The following is a 20717-nucleotide window of genomic DNA, read 5'->3' as shown; positions in this document are numbered from 1 at the left end:
CAACATTAGCCCTGCCCCATCCTGGATGAAACCCCAGCTCTGACACTCCATGATGTGTCTTTGGCGAATTCATAATAAGTATAATTTTGATATTTGTTAAGTGTTAATTATGTGCCAAACTCGGTACCAGGCACTGAGATAAGTATGACATAGGTTGGATATAGTCTATTCCATAAAGGACACCCAGTGTAAGTAGGAGGGAGAACAGGTGCTCAATCCCCATATTGCTGTTAAGGTAACTGAGGCAAGAGAAGTGACTTATCCAAGGTCACAGCAGGTAAGTGACAGATCCAGGATTAGAACCCAGGTCCTCTGATTTCCAATCATTCATTCAGTTGTTTTTATTGAACGCTTACTCTGTGCAGAGCACTGTACTAAATGCTTGGAAAGTACAGTTCAGCAACAGATAGAGACAATCCCTACCCAACAGTGGGCTCACAATCTAGAAGGGGGAGACAGGCAACAAAACAAAACAAGTAGGCATCAATAGCATCAAAAGAGAAGCAGCATGGCATAGAGGATAGAGCTCGGTTCAGAGAGTCAGAAGGTCATGGGCTCTAATCCTGGCTCTGCCACTTATCTACTGGGTGACCTTGGGCAAGTTACTTCACTTCTCTGTGCATCAGTCCCCTCATCTGTAAAATGGGGATTGAAATTGTGAGCCCAACTTGGGACAGGGACTCTGTCCAACTTAGTATCCACCCCAGAGCTTAGTAGAGTGCCTGGCTCAAAGTAAGTGCCTAACAAATACCACAATTATTATTCTTATAATCAAAATAGGCAAATAGAATTATAAATATATGCACATCAATAATAAAATAAATAGAATAATAAATGTGTACAAATATGCAAAAGTGCTACGGGGACCTTGGCCATGCTCTTCCTATTAGACAATGTAATGTAATTTTCTAAGGTGGTGAGACAATCCTATATCATTTGAACAAGAAGCAGGTCCCACGTCATTGGCATAGAACCTAGATAATTTCGTTTGGAGAAACGGTTATGAGTTATGGGGAGGATCCAACTTGCAGAAAAGGAAACCTTTCGCGGGAAAGGGAGCCGAAATCAATCTGTGGACATTTTTGAGCTCCCACCTGATTTAGAACACTGCACGCACTAAACACTTGGTTGACATGATTCCTTGCCCTCGAAGACCTTACACTCTAGGCTTTGTTGTTTCTGTGAGTTCCCTGGGGAACACAAAGTCTCATTTGCAGACTTTATTTTATTTCCTGTGGCTTTAAAAGGAAAGGAATTAGTAAACAGCTTCGGGCCAGGCAGAGTTTCCCCTTGAGCTACTGTTCATTTTTCTTGCTCGGGGGTTAGCAGTATTTGGTCGAACAGGAAGCTGCATTTTCTACCCCCTTAATTCTCCAAGCTTCCCTGGAAGATTAGGTGCATGGAAAATCTGGGTTTTTAAATAAAAGCCTATCAATCACCTGCTATTTTAAATGGAAGCAAGTTCTTTTTTTCAACGAGCTGTTGATGAAAACATACAAGAATAATTACAGTATAGCGATCAATCCAGCACAGTTGAGCGTGGTCTTTGTGAAACCATTTGCCCAGCCTCGTAAACAACTTCAAACAGAAGCCTCGGGAATCCTGAAAAGACTATAAATACTAAGAGAATCTGAATGGGTAAAATTGTTTTAAAATAATATTCATCAACTAGGATGAATGATAAAGTGCTGCTGAATTCTTTTAAAAATGCAGATGCTTTTGATTTTTATTTCCAAACGTGAATAAAATCTAGAATGAACTCAGAAAAAGGGACAAGTTGGAGGGCTTGGACTAATGACTTGATTCTGAATTTCCAAACTTCTCTTGTTACACTCCACGGAGATTTAAGGAGTGAGAAAAGGCCACCACCTATTGGAACTCAATTTTTGACAGTTCCACAAAATTCTCAAAAAAATTTTTCTCTCCACTTGTTTATATTCTCATATGAATAACAAGTATCCTTTTCTATCAGTCATTTCTTCCCACTCCCAACAGCTTCCCAGTAAAGTTCATCTGTGGGACGAATTGCAGTCTGTCTGTTCTGGTGCCGTGGAACAATTCTGGGTTCCAAATCTGGAAGTCCCTTCCACTGTGCTGAACTTTGCAAATAACTCCAAGGGAACTCAGCAGAAATGCTCAGAGATTCCAGTGTTTAAATGGAACAAAAGTTCTTTTGTACCTTCTGCTTGATTTATTTTTAGAAAAATAAAATTGGAAAGACAAGACTTTAAAAACACTTTGAGTCTCGGATTGAAGAGAGAAATCACTTAAAGGCACACCATAAGGAAAAATTGCCTTTAACTTTTGGGAACAAAGACTTGTACTGGAGGACATTTTAGAATGTTAGTACTATGCTGGCCAAACAGCATTTTAATAATAATAGTTATGATATTTGTTAAGCGCTTAAGTGTATCAAGCAATGTACTAAGCATTGGAGTGGATACCAGATAATCAGGTCCCAAATGTAACTCACAGTCTAAGTAGGAGAGAGAACAGGTATTGACTCCCTATTTTGCAGATAAGGGAACTGAGGCACAGAGAAGATAGGTGACTTGCCCAAAGTGTCACAGCAGACAAATGCCAGATCTGGGAGTATAATAATAGTATAGTAATAGGGTATCTTTTAAGTTCTTATTATGTGCCAGGCACTGTACTAAGCGCTAGGTTGGATACCAGCAAATTGGTTTAGTCACAGGTTTTTGTCCCAAGGGGGGCAGTCTCAATCCCCATTTTACAGATGAGGGAACTGAGGCCCAGAGAAGTGAAGTGACTTGCCCAAGGTCACACAGCAGGCAAGTTGCAGAGCTGGGATTAGAACTCATGATTAGAACTCAGGTCCTCTGACTCCTGGGACCGTGCTCTTTCCACTAGGCCAAGCTGCCTCTCCGTCAATAATCATCGATCCTAGACTGTAAGCTCATTGTGGACAGGGAACGTGTCTGTTTATTGTTATATTGTACTCTTCCAAACGCTTAGTATAGTGCTTTGCACACAGCAAGTGCTCAATAAATATGATCGAATGAATGAATCAACATCAGTTGCCATTTACTTAGTGCTCTCTAAGATTATTGTGTGGCAGTAGGGGCTCTGGGAAATTCTGATTATCGAGTGATCCTACCCTTAAAAGTATAACAGCTTAGGAAAATGAAACGGACACAGCCGCAGTCAAAAACGTCTGCATATTGAGCTCATCTCCCTTATGTGAGGGACTGTACATTTAGTGCTGTGGGTTTGAATGGAACAGAGGTATTGGTACATCCCAGAAATCACCATACTGTTCAAGATAATGACCTCTCTGTGTGTTTTTTTTGTATATCTAAGAGCTTACTATGTGCTAGGCATCATTCTAAGCACTGGGGTAGGCAGAAGATAATCAGGTTGGCCACAGGCATGGCCCGTATGGGACTCACAGTCTTAATCCTCATTTCACAGATGAGGTAACTGAGGCACAGAGAAGTTAAGTGACTTGCCCAAGGTCATACAACAGTCACATGGCAGAGCCAAGATTAGAACTCAGGTCTTCTGAATCCCAGAGCCATGCTTTTTAGATTAGTTCACACTGTTTTTTGGCTTTTTTCTCCAACCAAGCCTTTGATTTATAATAATAATTATGATGGTATTTGTTAAGTGTTTACTATGTGCCAAGCACTGTTCTCAGTGCTGGGGTGATGCAAGGTAATCGTTGTCGCACGTGGGGCTCACAGTCTTAATCCCCATTTCCCAGATAAGGGAACTGAGGCACAGAGAAGTTAAGTGACTTGCCAGTGGCAGAGCTGAGATTAGAACCCCGGACCTCTGACTACCAAGCCCGTGCTCTTTCCACTAAGCCACGGTGCTTTATGTAGTTTAGGGAAAGGAAAGGTGCAATCTGAGTGAAAGCGTTGAGCCAGGAGAGGGACAACGGAAGCAGGAGTAAAGGCAACTCTCTGACCCACTGTCTCATGGGTTGAGATTCCCTAGGGATTTTGGGAACGGCTGATGGAAGGAGCTTAAGCTTGATCTGGAGGTCTTGAGAGATAGTGGAGCATTGAGAAAGGGGAGTAATACGGGCAGAATTGTTCGGGGGGAAATGGCGTTGGTGGTGCTTTCCAGAGTCCATTGCAGAAAAGCAAGTCTGGAGGAAGGTAACATCCTGAGACCAATGTTATAGAAAAACTGTCCAAGGACAACATTCTGTGCCGTACACTGAGGAAGACATGTGATGAAATAGCTGCCTCCGTAGACGTGACTAACTTCAGGCTGGGAAGCACCGTACTATGCTGGATCTGATCCACCATCGTTGTTGTGCCATAGGTGTTCATACCGTTTAATAAGACCCACTTCTTATTAAATATAAAGGGATGTTTTTTAAAAAAAAGACCAGAAGAAATACTTGGGAAATGATGCTTTTTATGTCTGTTGAGGGAGAATTTTGATACTAAATGCAGGAGCCCCAAAATCCGCCTCGCCCTGGACATCTGGCAGCCTGTATTGCAGGTTGCATTGCCGGTGGCTGTTTCCCTGCTGACGTGACAAAACTCAGTGAAGGGTGAAAGCCAGATCCCTTCCTGAGAGGCTGCCAGAGATGAAGGGGAAAAGTGCCTGAAGCTCCGGAACTGGGTCTGAGGTTCAGGTGCAGATGGAGAAGAGGTAGATCTGGGCGTTTGAGGACCTCTTCAGCTTCAGGTTTGCAATCAGTCAATCACTGGTATTTAACGAGTGCTTACTGAGTACAGACCACTGTACTAAGTACTTGGAAGAGAAGCGGCATGGCACAGTGGATAGAGCACGGGCCTGGGAGTCAGAAGGTCATGTGTTCTAATCCTGGATCTGCCCCTTGTCTGCTCTGTGGCCTTGGGCTAGTCACTTCTCTTGTTCCTTATCTGTAAAAGGGGGATTAAGACTGTGAGCCGCACTGTGGGACAAGGACTGTGCCCAACCTGATTACCTTCTACCTACCCCAGTGGTAATGATGATGATGGTATTTGTTCAGTGCTTACTTTGTGCCAAGCACTGTTCTAAGCAGTGAGGTAGATATAAGGTAATCACGCTCAGTCTTAATCCCCATTTTACAGATGAGGTAATTGAGGCACAGAGAAGTGAAGTGACTTGCCCAAGGTCATGTAGCAGACAAGGGGCAGAACCGGTATTAGAACCCAGGTCCTTCTGATTCCCAAGCCCGTGCTCTATCCACTAGGCCATGCTGCTTCATCAATACCATTATTATTATCATTATTACAGTACAGAGTTGGTAGACATGTTCTAATCAGTCAATCAGGAGTATTTATTGAGGCTTACTGTCTGCAGAGCAATTTACTAAGCGCATGGAGAGTATCATATAACAGAGTTGGTAATAGTAATAATAATGATGTTGGTGTTTGTTAAGCTCTTACTATGTGCCAAGCACTTTTCTAAGCACTGGGGTAGATACGAGGTCATCGGGTTGTCCCACATGGGGCTCACAGTCTTATTCCCCATTTTTCAGATGAGGTAACTGAGTCCCAGAGAAGTTAAGTGACTTGCCCTAAGTCACACAGCAGTCAGTTGGCAGAGCTGGGAGTAGAACCCATGACCTCTGATTCCCAAGCCTGGGCTCTTTCCACTAAGCCATGCTGCTTCTCTAAGACTCATGGAATGGTAGACACATTCCCTGCCCACAATGAGCTTACAGTCTAGAGGGGTAGACAGACATTAGTATAAATGGATAAATTACAGATAAGTACAGAAATGCTGTGGGGCTGAGGGATGGTGGTTAAAGGATGCAAATCCATGTACAGAGGAACGCAGAAGGGAGTGGCAGAAGAGAAAATGAGGGCCTAGTTAAAGAAGGCCTCTTGGAGGAGATGAATAAATAAATTAGGGATATGTACAGAGATGCTGTGGGACTGAGTGTGGGATAACCCCAAGTTAAGCCCCACTCTTGCTAATTCTAGTCAGTCAGTAGTATTTACTGAGCAATTACTGTGCACAAGGCACTCTACTAAGTACTTAGGAGAATGCAACAGAAAAATAGACATATTCCCTGCCCCTAATAAACTTACAGTCTACAGGGAGGTTGACTAGCCCAGTAGAAGAGAACTGAGTCTGGCTCTTTGCCACCCAAATCTTGGGTTGGGTTGCAGCTTCTTGGACTGTAGGCCGGAATCACGGGGGATAAATAACTTTTTGAAACCAGAACAATGAGTTTGAGGACTGATCTTTGTCACTGGGAAAAACTGTAGTGGCAGTCTCAAAGCAAATATAATTTGATGAATAACAAAGTCACTCGTTCCAATTATGTCTAATCTCACATCTCTTTGCTCCTCTAAGACTTCAGGTTTTGCCCTTGCAACTCTCCAAAAGCACGCTTCATGATATTACTCATGTCGCCAAGACGATGTTACTGCCCTTGGCCACAGGTGTTGTCACCAAAATTTGGAGATTACAACAATTGATGTTTTCCCTTCCCTTTCCTCTCCTGTCGGATCACCTATTTAAGGCATTAAAATGAAAGCAATCTTGAGTAGAATGTGCTGAAAGACCCTCAAAATGACAGCCCTAGAGACTGATGTACCTTTCTTCTTGGCTTTTTTTAATCTTCAGAATTGACATGGCTTAGGCTAGAGAAATATAATTCATGCTGCCTAGGGTGTGAAGGCACTTTGCTTAAACTCTTCATGGAAACCGTCATTTCACGCCGGTGATATCTTACTTAGGACTCCATTGGTCTTTGGCTTTTTGACTGGCCTCTGTACACTTGTGTGTGCATTTATATTCTCACTTGTGTACTTTAATGGCAGTATGCACAATAATTATGATAGTAATTGTGGTATTTGCTAAGTGCTGTATTATGTGTTAAGTACTTTACCAAGTGATGGGGTAGATACAAGATAGTTGGATTGGACACTGTCCCGGTCCCATGTGGATCTTACAGTATCATTAAGAAGGAGAAGAGGTATTTAATCTTCGTTTTACATTTGTGGTGAAACTGAGGCTCAGAGAACTTAAGTGCCTTGCCCAGGGTCACACACTAGGCAGGTGGCGGAGTTAGGACTAGAACATAGGTTACTAGAATGACAGGCCCAATCAATCAATCCATCAAGCATATTTATTAAGTGCTTTCATTCATTGTCATATTTATTGAACGCTTACTATGTGCAGAGCACTGTACTAAATGCTTACTCTATAAGCGCTGTACTAAGTGCATTCATTCATTCATGCATGGGGAAGCAGCATAGCTCAGTGGAAATAGCACGGGCTTGGGAGTCAGAGATCATGGGTTCTAGTCCTGGCTCCACTGCTGTGTGACTTTGGGTAAGTTACTTAACTTCTCTGTGCCTCAGTTCCTCATCTGTAAATGGGGATTAAGACTGTGAGCCCCAGGTAGGACACCCTGATCACCTTGTAGTCCCCCAGCACTTAGAACAGTGCTTTGCACATAGTAAGCGCTTAACTAACACCGTCATCATCATCATCATCGTCATCATTCAATTGTATTTATTGAGAGATTACTGTGTGCAGAGCACTGTACCAAGTGCTTAGCACGGGAGAGTACAATATAACAGACACATTCCTTGCCCACAATGAGCTTACAGTCTAAAGGAGAAGACAGACATTGATGTAAATAAAAAATTACAGATATGTACATAAGTGCTTTGGGGCTAAGGGCAGGGTAAAAGGAAACAAATCAAGGTGACACAGAAAGGAGTGGAAGAAAAGTAAATGGGGGTTTATTCAGGGAAGGCCTCTTGAGGAGATATGTAGTGCTCTTTCCTGTAGGCCATACTGCTTGGTTTTGGCATATGGGTCGTCCCCCACCCCCAATTAAGAGACCTTCCCCAATAATGCCCTCTTTTCCCCAGCTCCCTCTCCCTTCTGTGTCATCTATGCAGTTGGGTTTGTGTCCTTTGGGCATTAGGTATTCACCTCATCTTTTATGCCAAGGCTCTTATGTATATATCTATAAATCATTCATATTAATGTCTGTCTCCCCCTCTAGACCATAAGCTCGTTTTGGTCAGAGAACGTGTTCACCACCTAGGTTGTATTGTACTCTTCCAAGCGCTTAGTACAGTGCCCTGTGCATCATAAGCGTTCAATAAATGCCACTGATTGATTGATTAAGGCCTGGCCATGAGGAAGAATTCTTGCGTTCCACTTCAGTTAGGACTGAGCACATTAACTAGTTCCCCTTAACTGCCTTGAGCTATCTGGGCTAGTCTAGGTCCAGGAGTTCAGAGAGGTGACAGATTTGACGCTCAGCACCAATCCCCAGAGCCATTTAGTCTGCTACGATTCATGGTTCTTAAGTTTTACTTTCTGCTCAATAATCATCAAGATAAAGACCCATAGTCAATCTGCACTGGGCTCAGACTCACTGGCGTTCTGTGAAATGTGGTTCTATCATAAATCACTGAATTAAAGCTGCCGGCAGCAGAATGTCTGATTTTGCATGGAGCCTACTGAAGCTTGTTATTTGTACATTTTTCTCTGGGTTCTTAAATCAGTCTGTTTTCTTCCCCTTCCCTCTTTATGCAAAAATAAATTCTGTCGTTTTTGCAACCCACTGATTATCTAGGAAAAGAGGAGGAAAAGGATTTTTTTTCATCCCTTAAACCTGGGTGCAGTCACTCTTTCATTTGGATGTCTCCGATACAAGTGTATTTATTTGGACATTTGGACTCCCGACTCCCAAGCCCATGCTCTTTCCGCTAAGCCACTTGAGCATCTCCCTTCTGTTTTTATCCAGCAGGACCTCCCTTTCCTGTCCTGGGCCGAGGCTTGTGCATGCACGGTCCCGGCGCTTGGTGCTTGCCGCTCTCGTTTTGAGCACTTACTGTTTGCAGAGCACTATGCTAATCACTTGGAAAAATATAGTACACAGAGTTGGTTGACATGACCCTGCCCTCATGCAGTTTACAGTGTAGTGGGGGAGAAAGCCATTAAAATAGATTATAGATAGAAGGAGCAGGATGTAAAGATCTGTACATGAGTGCTATGGGAATAGGATAAGTAAGGGATACAGATCCAAGAGCATAGGCCACTCAGAAGAGAGGGCCAAACGTGTTGGGGAATAAGGATAAGTCAGGTCAGACTTCTTAAGCCCTTACCCTGTGCCAGGCACTGTATTAAGTGCTGGGGTGGATACAAGCAAATCGGGTGGGATTTGGCCCCTGTCCCACGTGGGGCTCACAGTCTCAAGCCCCATTTTACAGATGAGGTAACTGAGGCCCAATGAAGTGGCTTGACCAAGATCACACAGCAGACAAGTAATTTTAGTAGGGCTTTGAGAATGAGGAGAATGGTGATCTGTCAGTCAATCAATGACATAATTATTGAGCTATTGGTAGACATGTTCCCTGCCTACAGTGAGCTTACAGTCTAGAAGGGGAGTCAGACATAGTATAAATGTCAGATATTATTATAGATATTATTATTATTATCATTATGGTATTTGTTAAGCAGTTACTATGTGTCCAGCACTGTTCTAAGCACTGGATATATGTATATAAGTGCTGTGGGGCTGAGGGTGCAGTGAAAAAAAGGATCAAAGCCAAGAGCAAAAGCAATGCAGAAGGGAAGGTAGGGTGTTGGATATGAGTTCCAGGCCAGAGGGGAGATGTGAGCATGGGGAGGAGGATGGTGAGAGAGACAAGATTGATTTACAGAAAGAAGTTTGGAGGAGTGAAGTTTGTGGGCTAGGTTGTAATGGCAGTGAGCAAAGCTAAATAGTAAGGGGAGAGCCAATTGAAAGGCTTAAACCCAATAGCAAGGAAGAAATTTTGGGGTCAGTCTTAGACTGTGGGCCTCAAGTGGGACAGGGACTGTGTCTGATCGGAATGAACTGTATGAATCCCAGGGCTTAAATTCTTGATGCTTAGTAAGGATTTAACAAATACCACTCTTACTACTATTGGAGCTGTAATTTGTTTCTGGAGGATCTGGGATGAGGTCAACCTAGCCATGGAGGTTGGAGGGGAGCTGTCAGATTCCAAGATTGCATCACGTTAAGGTTCATAATAATGTTTGTCTCCCCCTCTAGATTGTTAGCTCGTTACGGGCAAGGAGAAGGTCTGCTAATTCTTTTGCATTGTACTCTCCCAAGCACATAATAAAGTGCTCTGCAAATAGTAAGTACTCAATAAATAGGATTGATAGATTGAGTGATTGATTAAGTTTCTGAACCACAAGCAGTAATTAATATGGACCTGACATTCTGTTGAACTGGGCTACCGGTAGGAAATTCATGGAATAGCCAGACATTTTGAAACACTCGGCACTCAGATAGAAAAGTTTAGGGTAGTACTTAGAGAAAAAGGAAAAAAATTAAACGTTATGTAAATGCTGACAGTCCATCAGTTATGCAGCAGTTGAGTCTCCCCTCAGAAGTGAGAGGGAAGCAGCCCAGAAGTGTCGATTCTCGTGCCACTGGTTTTTGAAGGACCAATCCCATCCTGGTCATTTGTGTCTCCCTTGGGGCAAGCAGTTCAGTAGGCAGGTAAGGATGCAGCCCATTGCCAAGTGCATAGGAGATTGAAGCAGTGTCGCATAGTGGATAGAGCCCGAGCCTGGGAGTCAGAAGGTCATGGGTTCTAATCTAGGCTCCGCCACTTGTCTGCTCTGTGACCTTGGGCAAGTCACTGCACTCCTCTGTGCCTCAGTCACCTCATCTGTAAAATGGGGGTCAAGACTGAGCCCCACATAGGACAAGGACTGACCATCATGATTTGCTTGTATCCCACCGCAGCTCTTAGTATAGTGCCTGTACATGGTAAGTGGTTAACAAAAACCGTAATCATCATCATCATCATCATCATTATTATTATTATTATTATTATTATTATTTGTGCCATGGGTCAGCCAGCTCTAGGCACAACAAGGACTAACATCCAAGTCTCCTGATTCCCAAAGCAGTACTCTTTATGCTCATCCAACAGCATTCATGGATTACCACACATACACAAGTAAGCACTCATAAACAGTCAAAGTCCTGTGGATCGTCAAGCTTTCTGGAGTCTAAGTCTGTGTACTCATCATGCAAACCTTGCAGTAGGTAGCAGATGGAAGAAGAGGCATGAGGTCCCTGCTCCTTCTGAATTGAAAAGCTGATGAAGTTGCTGATTGCCTCATTCTCAGAAGATTCTGGGAAATGAACACCTTCAGGAGAAGTAGAAGCTGCTGAGAGAATATCCTCTAATTTCTTGTTTATTATTTTTAATTCTGTTCTTTCTCCAGTGAGTATCTGAACACTTCCAAGACTAACCCCTGCCAACAGGAATTGGTTTTCTGCCGCTACCGAGGGCCTGTCTGAAACACAAATATGCCTCAATCTCAGTGAATGAGTAGAATCTTGGAGGAAAGGGCAGAGTGGTAAATGGAAGATCATTCCAATCTATTTGGAAGAGATCATTTTCTGTTATAAATTGTAATGGGACATATTCAATCCAGAACTGTGGACAGATTACTTTTGGCTAGGATATTCTCTGGTAGTAGCACTGTACTAATCAATCAGTGATATTTATTTAGTGCTTACTGTGTGCGGAGCATGGTACTAAGCATTTGGGAAAGTACCATACAACAGAGTTAGTAGGTGTTAACTGTCTGCGGGAGGGAGGGAGACATTAAAGAAGCAGCGTGGCTCAGTGGAAATAGCATGGGCTTTGGAGTCAGAGGTCATGAGTTTGAATCCCAGCTCTGCCACTTGTCAGATGTGTGACTGTGGGCAAGTCACTTCACTTCTCTGTGCCTCAGTTACCTCATCTGTAAAATGGGGATTAAGACTGTGAGCCCCACGTGGGACATCCTGATTCCCCTGTGTCTACCCCAGCGCTTAGAACAGTGCTCGGCACATAGTAAGCGCTTAACAAATACCAACATTATTATTAAAATAAATTATAGGTAGGGGAAATAGTTGAGTATAAAAATGTTTATATAAATGTTGTGGACTGCACTAAGCACTTAGAAAGTACAGAATCAAGAAGTAACATGTTTCCTGTCAACAAAGAGCTTGAACTCTAATGGGGAGATAAAGCGTAAAAGAATTTGCAACTAGATTAGTCCAAATGAATAGAGTTCACCTATATACATGAGTGCTAAAGAGAGTGTGAATAAATCATTAAGTGGTAGAATTGGCTATAGGGATGGCAGCTCAGGTTGCTGGGAAATCAGTGGGGGAAAGCTTGGTGGAGGAGGTGAAATTTTAGGCAGGAGCAGAATGTGGGGAGAGTGCTAGACTGTGAGCTTGTTGTGGGCAGGGCATGTGTCAGTTGTTGTATTGGACTCTCCCAAGTGTTTTTTGCAGTGCTTTGCACACAGTAAGCACTCAATAAATACAATTGAATGAATGGATGAATGAGAGCTATTGTCAGCCTAATATGGGGAAGGAAGAAGTTCCAAGCTGGGGAAACAGTGTGAGCAACAGGATATAGTCAGAAGAGTAAAGAGTAAAATACAACTGGTAACCATTTACTAATAAGAATGTGTTTTGGGTTTGGTCTCTTGCAGTAAATATCTTTTGAGGTAGTGAAGTACTGGTTTAGGACACTAGAAACAGTGTTGCCTAGTGGGTAGAGCATAGGCCTGGGAGACACAAGGACCTGGGTTCTAATCCCGGCTCCACCACTTGTCTGTTGTGCGACCTTGGACAGATCAATATACCTCTCGGTACTGCAGTTGCCTCAGCTGTAAAATGGGGATTAAGACTGTGAGTCCCATATGGGCTTGTATCTACCCCAGTGCTTTGAACAGTGCTTGACACATAGTAAGTGCTTAACTACCATTAATAAAAGAGTTAGATCATTATATAAACATTTTCTCAAACTTAAGATTTGGCAAAATTTCTCATTTTTATTTGTGATATTGCTTCAGAGAATACCTTGTAGACAGATGAGCAGGTAGAAGTGACCATCACTGGTGGGGAAAGATCCATGTTGTTTTATGTTTTTATTCCTTACATTTTCATAGACCTTGGTAGTGTATGAATAGAGCAGAAAAGAGGAACCCAGTAGTAGGAGCTTTTGTTCTTTCCTGTGTTTTTGATTTTCAGTGACAGGATCCTAAAATTACACCTAAATGTCTCTCACAGATTCTGAAATTGAGTTTCTGGGGAAGCACTGTAGTTGTAATAGAAGGTAAAATGTGAAGTTCCAGAGAAATGAGCTGTGAATTGAACCTGCAATGGAAATTGATCCTATCAGTCAGTCTCTGCCCTTGTTCGTGGAAAAACAGAGGGGAATATAGAAGAAACCAGGATCACTGATTAAATGGGATGCATAAGGGCCAGGGGCTAGAACCAGGCTTGCTGGTCCCTCAGGCTGAAGAAGCTCAACTGTCAGCCTTCATTTCGGGAAACTCACTGGAAGCTAGCAGAAAGAAAGCAGAATGAAAAATGCTGCCGGCAGTAGCCAGGGAATTGATAAGAGCTACCTGACTGAACTTCAGGCATGACGGAAATCACCCTCTTTTGGAGAAGTAATCCTGCCCCCTTGTCATGGGTCAGTGTGTCCAGAATGTTCCGTTGGGCCTCAAGATCCATGACATTAGCACCGGTCATCATAGACAAGAGACAAAGTGGGCAGGGAGCAGAGAACCTGGCTCCAATAACATCTTTATGAATACGAGGGAAAGGAAGGAATATCGGCAAGGGAAACCGAAATTGCACAATTAGCAATTGTCTGTTAGTTACAGGAATCTAATTTATGGCTCTGTTTTTTAATCCCAAGGGTTGTTAAATGGTAGGAACTGCTTTCCAAGCCTTTTGTGGGAAAAGTGGGCTGAATTCCAGTTATCACCTTGAAACTACATTATGGCTATTTTTTTGGTTATGAGTTAGTCACTTCGTTTGTAAATTGTGATGCATTTTAGCAAAGGGGGGTCCTTGAAGGTCCTCAGAGAGCATCGCTTTGGCTTTCAAGGTAGTATCGCCGTAGGCTATTTTATATTTGTCGATTTGTGTCTACTGGCTCACCCTTTCGATTGTAAACTCCTTGAGAAGAGTAAGCACATCTTTACATGGCTTTTGTGTGTTCCCTGAACGGCAAATAGAGTGCTTTGCACACAGCAGGCATTCACTGAAGGCTGTGATGATGTGAAACGTCTGGGGGAAAGGAGGGTTCTGATGGCTATAAAGTCTTGGTCACATTAAACCTTACTTTATGGATGGATGCGTCAGAAAAATTTAGATAAAATAATCATAAAGTATTAATTCAAGATATGATCCTCATAAATTACTTTTTGGTTAAGAGCTGTTTAATGGTGAGGCTGCCGAAATTAGTAACCCTTGAATAGTTTGTTTCAGATTAGTTAATACGGACATCAAATTCTTATTGAGTCAGCAGATTTGGGGAATAAGGATGCCATGGAGATTAGGACCCTTTATTCCAGGTCTCGTTTCCAAGGCTGTATTGCGGGATGTGGACTGGAGGTTTTTCCTGTTATGCCCTATTTTCAAAGGGTTTTCCTTCAGGTGTAAGGAATATGAGAGACCAGAAGCTTGATTTACAGCCAAGACAGACATAATCAAGACCGTGGCTTTGATTGAACTCCTTTACTTTTCAGGGTTAGGTTGGTTGAGAGTAGTTGATGAGAGCAGCCTTCACAAATAAAAACGTCAAATAAAATACAGAAATTTCTCCCTCATAATTGGTGTCGGCAAAGTTGTAGACTTGAAGAAATGATTCCCTTGAGACCATTCCTTCTAGACTGTAAACTCCTCATGGGCAGGGAATGTGCGTACCAACTCTTTCATAGTGTACTCTCCCAAGTGCTTAGAACAGCACACACAACAAACACTCAGTAAAAACAGTTGATTGATTGAGATAAGACTCCATTTTTGCCTTATTTTGCCTCCATTTGGCCATATTAAAAGTACATCTCCTCCAGGAGGCCTTCCCCAACTAAGCCTTCATTTTTTCTTCTCCCACTCCCTTCTGTGTGGTCCTTGCACCTGGATTTGCACCCTTTATTCACCCCACCCACATCCTCACAGCACTTATGTACATCTCCATTATTCATTTATATTTTCTGTCTCTCCCTCTCGACTGTAAGTGTGTTGTAGGCAGGAATATGTCTCTCAACTCTGTTATAGTGTACTCTCCCAAGTGCTTAGTACAATTCTCTGCACACACTATGTGCTCAATAAATTTGATGGATTGTTTGATTTCCTCTCTTGAAAATCTTGACTTTTCTAATGCTCTAGTAAGAGGGTGTGAGTTTAGAAACAGGGCTGAAGAAGAGGAAAATATGCCTGGCATTTCAATCAATCAGTCAGTCAGTGGTATTTATTGATACAGAGATATCCTGCAGGCAGAAGAAAATGTGAGATTGTAGGGAAGGAGTTTAAGGCTGGAGAGACAGATTTGGGAATTATCCATGTAGAGATGATATAGTTGAAGCCATGGGAACTAATGCGCTTTTTAAGGGAGTGGGTGTAGATGGAGAATAGAAGGGATCTTAGAACTCAGCTTTGAGGAACCCCCACTATCAGAGGGTGGAAGGTGGAGGAGGAGCCATCAAAAGAAACTGAGAAGGCACTGTCAGAATCATAGGAGGAGAACAAAGAGAGGACTGTGTCAGTGAAGCCAAGGCTAGAAAAAGTTTCAAGGAGAGGGAGATGGTCTACAGTATCAGCTCAGAGTACAACCTGAACTCAGTTCCAAACTTTCAAGGTTTAGCAAAACATGGGTTCTTCATACACTTTTATAGTCTTCCTTATGCTTATGAATTCGCGATTCTGCTCAACCCTGAATGAGGAAAGGGCAGTGAATCCTGGAAAAAGTTCCGGAATGGTTAACTTGAGAGTTGGGGTAGTAATGGTGAGGTAGTGTTTATTGACCTCCCACTGAGGGCAGTGCATTCTCCTTGAGGTGGGGAATGATGCCTATCCACTATATTGCAATCTCCCAAGTGTTTACTACAGTGCTTTGCACCCAGTGAGTGCTCAATAACTCCCATTGATTGATTGATCGGTTGAATGAACTGGGTTATGTGCTTCAGAAGCACATAGCAAGCAAGGGACACATCCCCTGCCCTGCCAAATAGGGGAAACAGACACAAGAGGATTTCCTAACAAAGAAATCAAAGCTAATCAACTTACAGTACTTCAGTCTCATCTGTTTTGCGGCTTACCCCTTGCCCACGTCCACTGTTTGGTCTGAGAGTCCCTCCCCTTCCAAATAAGACAGACCACCACTCTCCCCACTTTCGAAATCTTGTTAAAATCACATCTCCTCCAAGAACTCTTTCCTGAGTAAGCCCTCTTTCCCCCTATTCCCTCTCCCTTTCGCATCACCTGTGCACTTGAACCTGTATCCTTTTAGAATGTGATAGTCAGCTCACTCTAAACCCCACAGAATTTATGTACATACCAATAATTCATTTTAGTGTTCTCTCCCCCTCTATGCAGTAAGCTTCTTGTGAGGAGTAAATGTTTCTGTCAACTTTGTTGTATGGTACTCTCCAAAACACTTAGAACAGTGCAGAACACTGCAGAGTGCTCAATGAAGACCCTTGATTGATTGATAGTATATATTAAGCAGATCACTGGATTCAGCTCTTAGAGTACAGTACAGTTAATGGTACAATCCCTCCTCGACCAATTGAAATAATCTGAGAGGAGTATTTTACTGCCAGTTTCAAGGGAAGGAATTTTCTGTGAAAGAAATCATCTTCAAAAGTATTAATTGTTCTCCACTTGGATCTCGAACATTTTATAGAGCATGAGTGATAACAGAAGAACAATAAAATGCAATCCCTGCCTCTAGGAGTTTGAACATCCTGTGAACCTGCAATAAATATTGGAAAGGGCGATCATTCTCCTATACTTTGTTCTGACTGACCCCTTTTTCCTCAAAAAAGACAACTTCCAAAACATTATACAGGTTTGTTTTCCCAGCAGGGCACTGCCTGCTCTTGAAATTGAGTTAGGACTGTGAATCCTGTGCAAAACAATATTCTGAGCATTTAGTCATTTTATTAAAAAGTAAAAATGATGAAAACCTTTGGAAAGTGTTTAAGAATGGTCTTGGCGAAGACATATTGATTAATAAACAAGAGGGAGGAGAGATGCATATTAATTTGTTTATGTATGAAGACTCTCTAGGTCATTAAAACCCTTCTAAACATTTAACTAGTGAAGCAGTAGATAGAACTAGACATACTCTTTAATCTTGTTAAAGGCACAAGTCTGGAAAAGAAACCAGCTTCATTCCTACATATCTTTTGTGTAATATTGACCCTAGTAGTAGTTATTTAAATATGAATTCAGGAATAATGAAAATTCCAGGGGCATTCAACGCAGGTGGCAGGATGGTCTTGGAAGCTGAATCTTCCAGATAAAACAGAGCCTTTCCTCTATTGGTTATCTCGTACTTTTCCTGAAAGAGACCCATTTCCACTTATACTTTGGGTCTAAATTCATTGTGCCAACACGTTTCCCCCTCTACACTCTAAAGTCATTGTGATCTGGAAATGTGTCTGCCAAATCTGTTGTATTGTACTCCCCCAGGTACTAAATAAAGTGCTCCGTACACAGTAAGCACTCAGTAAATGCCATTAATTGATTGCATGTTTCAGTCTGATTGGCCACTAGGTATTGAATTTTATATGCCTTTGGCTCCTAATTTTGGGTTTGCTGTTTTGATTTTTCAGATTCTCTCTTCTTAGGGTTAATCTTGTTGATTGACCTTTACAGGATTATTCTAATATTTTCAACAGTGGTAAGATACTGGTATCGTGTGTTTGTACCTGTGTGGTCTATGAAATTACCAGCATTCTCATAATATGCATTTGGGATGTCTCTGAACAATTACAGTCATTTGTGCCTCCATCTGACCATTAGGACTCCCAAAGGGCAGGCAGGACCTTGTCTTTGGAGTGACCTCTAGTCCTTGAGTCCTGAGGACCAAACAGGCCCACTTGGTATCATCTTTTCCACAATTTCGAGCTGTCGAAAGCTCTCCCCATTTCACTGTTAGGCATCCCTTGGGTAAGTGAAGCCCACTCCAGTTTATGTGACTTTCAACTTTTTTTTTTTCCAAACAGATCCTATGCGTGGACCAAGAAACCTGGAGGTGGTGGAGATCAAATCCCGACAAATCACAATCCGCTGGGAGCCTTTTGGATACAACGTAACTCGGTGCCATCGATATAACCTCACTGTGCATTACTGTTACCAAGTTGGAGGGCAGGAGCAAGTCCGCGAGGAAGTAAGCTGGGACACCGAAAACCTGCACCCGCAGCACACAATCACTAATCTGTCACCGTACACCAATGTCAGTGTGAAGCTGGTGCTCATGAATCCAGAGGGACGAAAAGAGAGTCAAGAACTTATTGTCCAGACAGATGAGGACCGTGAGTATTATAAAAAACAAACCTTAAATTCATTGAGAAAAGACTTTTTAAAAGGAAATTTTTTTCTTGAAATTGGGAGCACTAAATGCAGCAAAATAAGAGACCAAAAAATATTCTAATCTAAGGACTCTGTTTTCTTCTGGAGAGAGAGACAGACAGACAGAAAGAAAGCACACACGCTTGAGCATATCTAATCATGAATTGGAGTCTGAAGAACAAACTTTTTTGCCCTGTTGTGTATCTGAAACAATTAAACCATTTCATTACCTCAAATGGTCATCTAATGATGACAAGGCACTTTATTTGGAATTGATTTGAAAATTCCATTTAAATGAATTTAGTATCCATTTGCCCAGGAATCCCAAAACATTTTCAATAGTTCAATCCAGTGTGAAGTTCAGAATATTTCACTCAAAGGATTTTATTTCTCAGTAGTAACTAAAAACTTGAGGAGTGAAGTGTGCTGCCAAAACTGTGTGTAGTCCCAGCTGTGATGAGAGTGGTGGAATGTGGGTTCCAGTTCTTTATAGTTCTTTCTAAATCAGTTCTTGGACAGAAAACTCAGTAGAGCTAGCTCCCTGAAGAGGTCAGTAGCCCCTTCGCTGGGGGATTGCTTGGCTAGACTCTAAAATGACTGTTGCTGAATTGTACATTCCAAGCACTTAGTACAGTGCTCTGCACATAGTAAGCTCACAATAAATACTACTGAATGAATGAATGCTACCACTGCTACCTCCATCTCAGCTTCTTCTCCTTCCTCCTGCCTCAACCCCTACACCTCTCCAAGGTACAAGGAAGGGGAGGTTTGTAGAGGCACGGCATCTTGGGGATAGAGTCTATATTGATGGCCCTTAGTGGTGTACCAAAATCAAATTATTTTCATCAATTTATGAAAAAATCATAATTTTCCTGATTATGTGCAGGAAAAGAGGTGTATTCTCAGCATCTGACAGGCGCCTCCTCACCGCCCTATGGTCAGTAGACTACAGGCAGATTGTGGGAGTCAGATGAGGTAGGAAAAAGCTGAAATTCTGCAGTGTAGCAGAAGGGCACTCTTAGACGGACTCATTTTGTGAGACAGGGCCATCTTGTTAAGAAGCCATAGGAGCTCTTCACAATCCAGGCATTCCAGAGACATAAAGGACATAGGAAATCTGGCCAGTTCCTTTCAAGATTTGTAAAACTCTGATTCCACATCTGCTAACAGATAATTCAATTAAAGATGAAGTTGAAAATTCAAATATTTCGAGAAGCAGTGATGCCGAATGGATTGAGCATGGGCTACACAGGTCAGAAGGACCTGGGTTCTATTCTCAGCTCTCCCATTTGTCTGCTGTGTGACTTTGGGCAAATCACTTAACTTCTCAGTGCCTCAGTTGTCTCAGCTGTAAAAGTGGAGATTAAAACTGTGGGACAGGGACTGTGTCCAACCTGATTAGCTTATATCTACCTCAGCTCTTAGCAGAGTGCCTGACACATAGTAAGCACTTAACAAATGCCATTTAAAAAAAGGAAATTCAAATGATGATTTAAGACCATAGCTGGAAAATTAAATCAGGAAGCCCCCAAAATAGATCACCAACTCCCAGTCCTCCGACCTACCTTTCCATCAGCTTACTTAGGTGATAGAGGGAAGCAGCATGGCCTAATGGATAAGCACAAGCCTGGAAATCAGAACATCTGTTTTCTAATCCAGGCTCCACCACATACTTCATTCATTCATTCAATAGTATTTATTGAGGGCTTACTACATGCAGAGCACTGTACTAAGCGATTGGAATGTACAATTCGGTAACAGAGAGAGACAATCCCTACCCATTAACAGGCTCGATTAGACTGTAAGCCCGTCAAACGGCAGGGACTGTCTCTATCTGTTGCCGACTTGTTCATCCCAAGCGCTTAGTACAGTGCTCTGCACATAGTAAGCGCTCAATAAATAAATACTATTGAACAGGCTCACAGTCTAAAGGGGGAAGACAGACTGCAAAGCAAAACAGAACAAAACAAGACAAGTACCTACTTGCTGTGTAAGCTTGAGAAATTCACTTATCTTTCCTATGTCTCAGTTTCCTCAACTACAAAATGGGGATTTGTTCTCCTTCCTACTTAGACTATAAACTCCATTTAGGTCAGGAACTGTATCCGGCCCATTTAATTTGAATTCAGCCCAGCACTTAGAGCACTGCTTGTCAAATAGTAAATGCCTAACACATACCATAAAAAGATAAATAGAGGCTTCTTGCCATGTGGAATCTGCTTCTCAGTGCTGGATCATGCCAATCTCACTTAATCAGAGCTAGGAGAGAAGAGAGAACAATTTTGTTTATCTAGAAAAACTCTGTTTTCCTCATCTAGGAAACTCTGAGGTCTTGGCTCCATTCTGGATCACGTTTAATATTACAGAAGGTATT

General features: G+C 42.3%; 1 protein-coding gene across 9 annotated transcripts in view; it reads left to right on the top strand.

Moving 5' to 3' along the window:
* Positions 1-20717, top strand: part of PTPRM (protein tyrosine phosphatase receptor type M) — an 838914-nt gene that overhangs the window by 449175 nt on the left and 369022 nt on the right. For all 9 annotated transcript variants that reach the window (XM_029065462.2, XM_029065460.2, XM_029065457.2 and 6 more), the window contains exon 8: positions 17998-18306. In XM_029065462.2, the coding sequence (XP_028921295.1) occupies positions 17998-18306 (309 nt within the window). The remainder of the gene's footprint in view (positions 1-17997; positions 18307-20717) is intronic.

This window comes from Ornithorhynchus anatinus, chromosome 5 (genome assembly GCF_004115215.2).
Source record: "Ornithorhynchus anatinus isolate Pmale09 chromosome 5, mOrnAna1.pri.v4, whole genome shotgun sequence".
Taxonomy (NCBI): Eukaryota; Metazoa; Chordata; class Mammalia; order Monotremata; family Ornithorhynchidae; genus Ornithorhynchus; species Ornithorhynchus anatinus.
The sequence above is the reverse complement of the archived record's forward strand: the minus strand, read 5'-3'. Positions and strand labels throughout refer to the sequence as shown.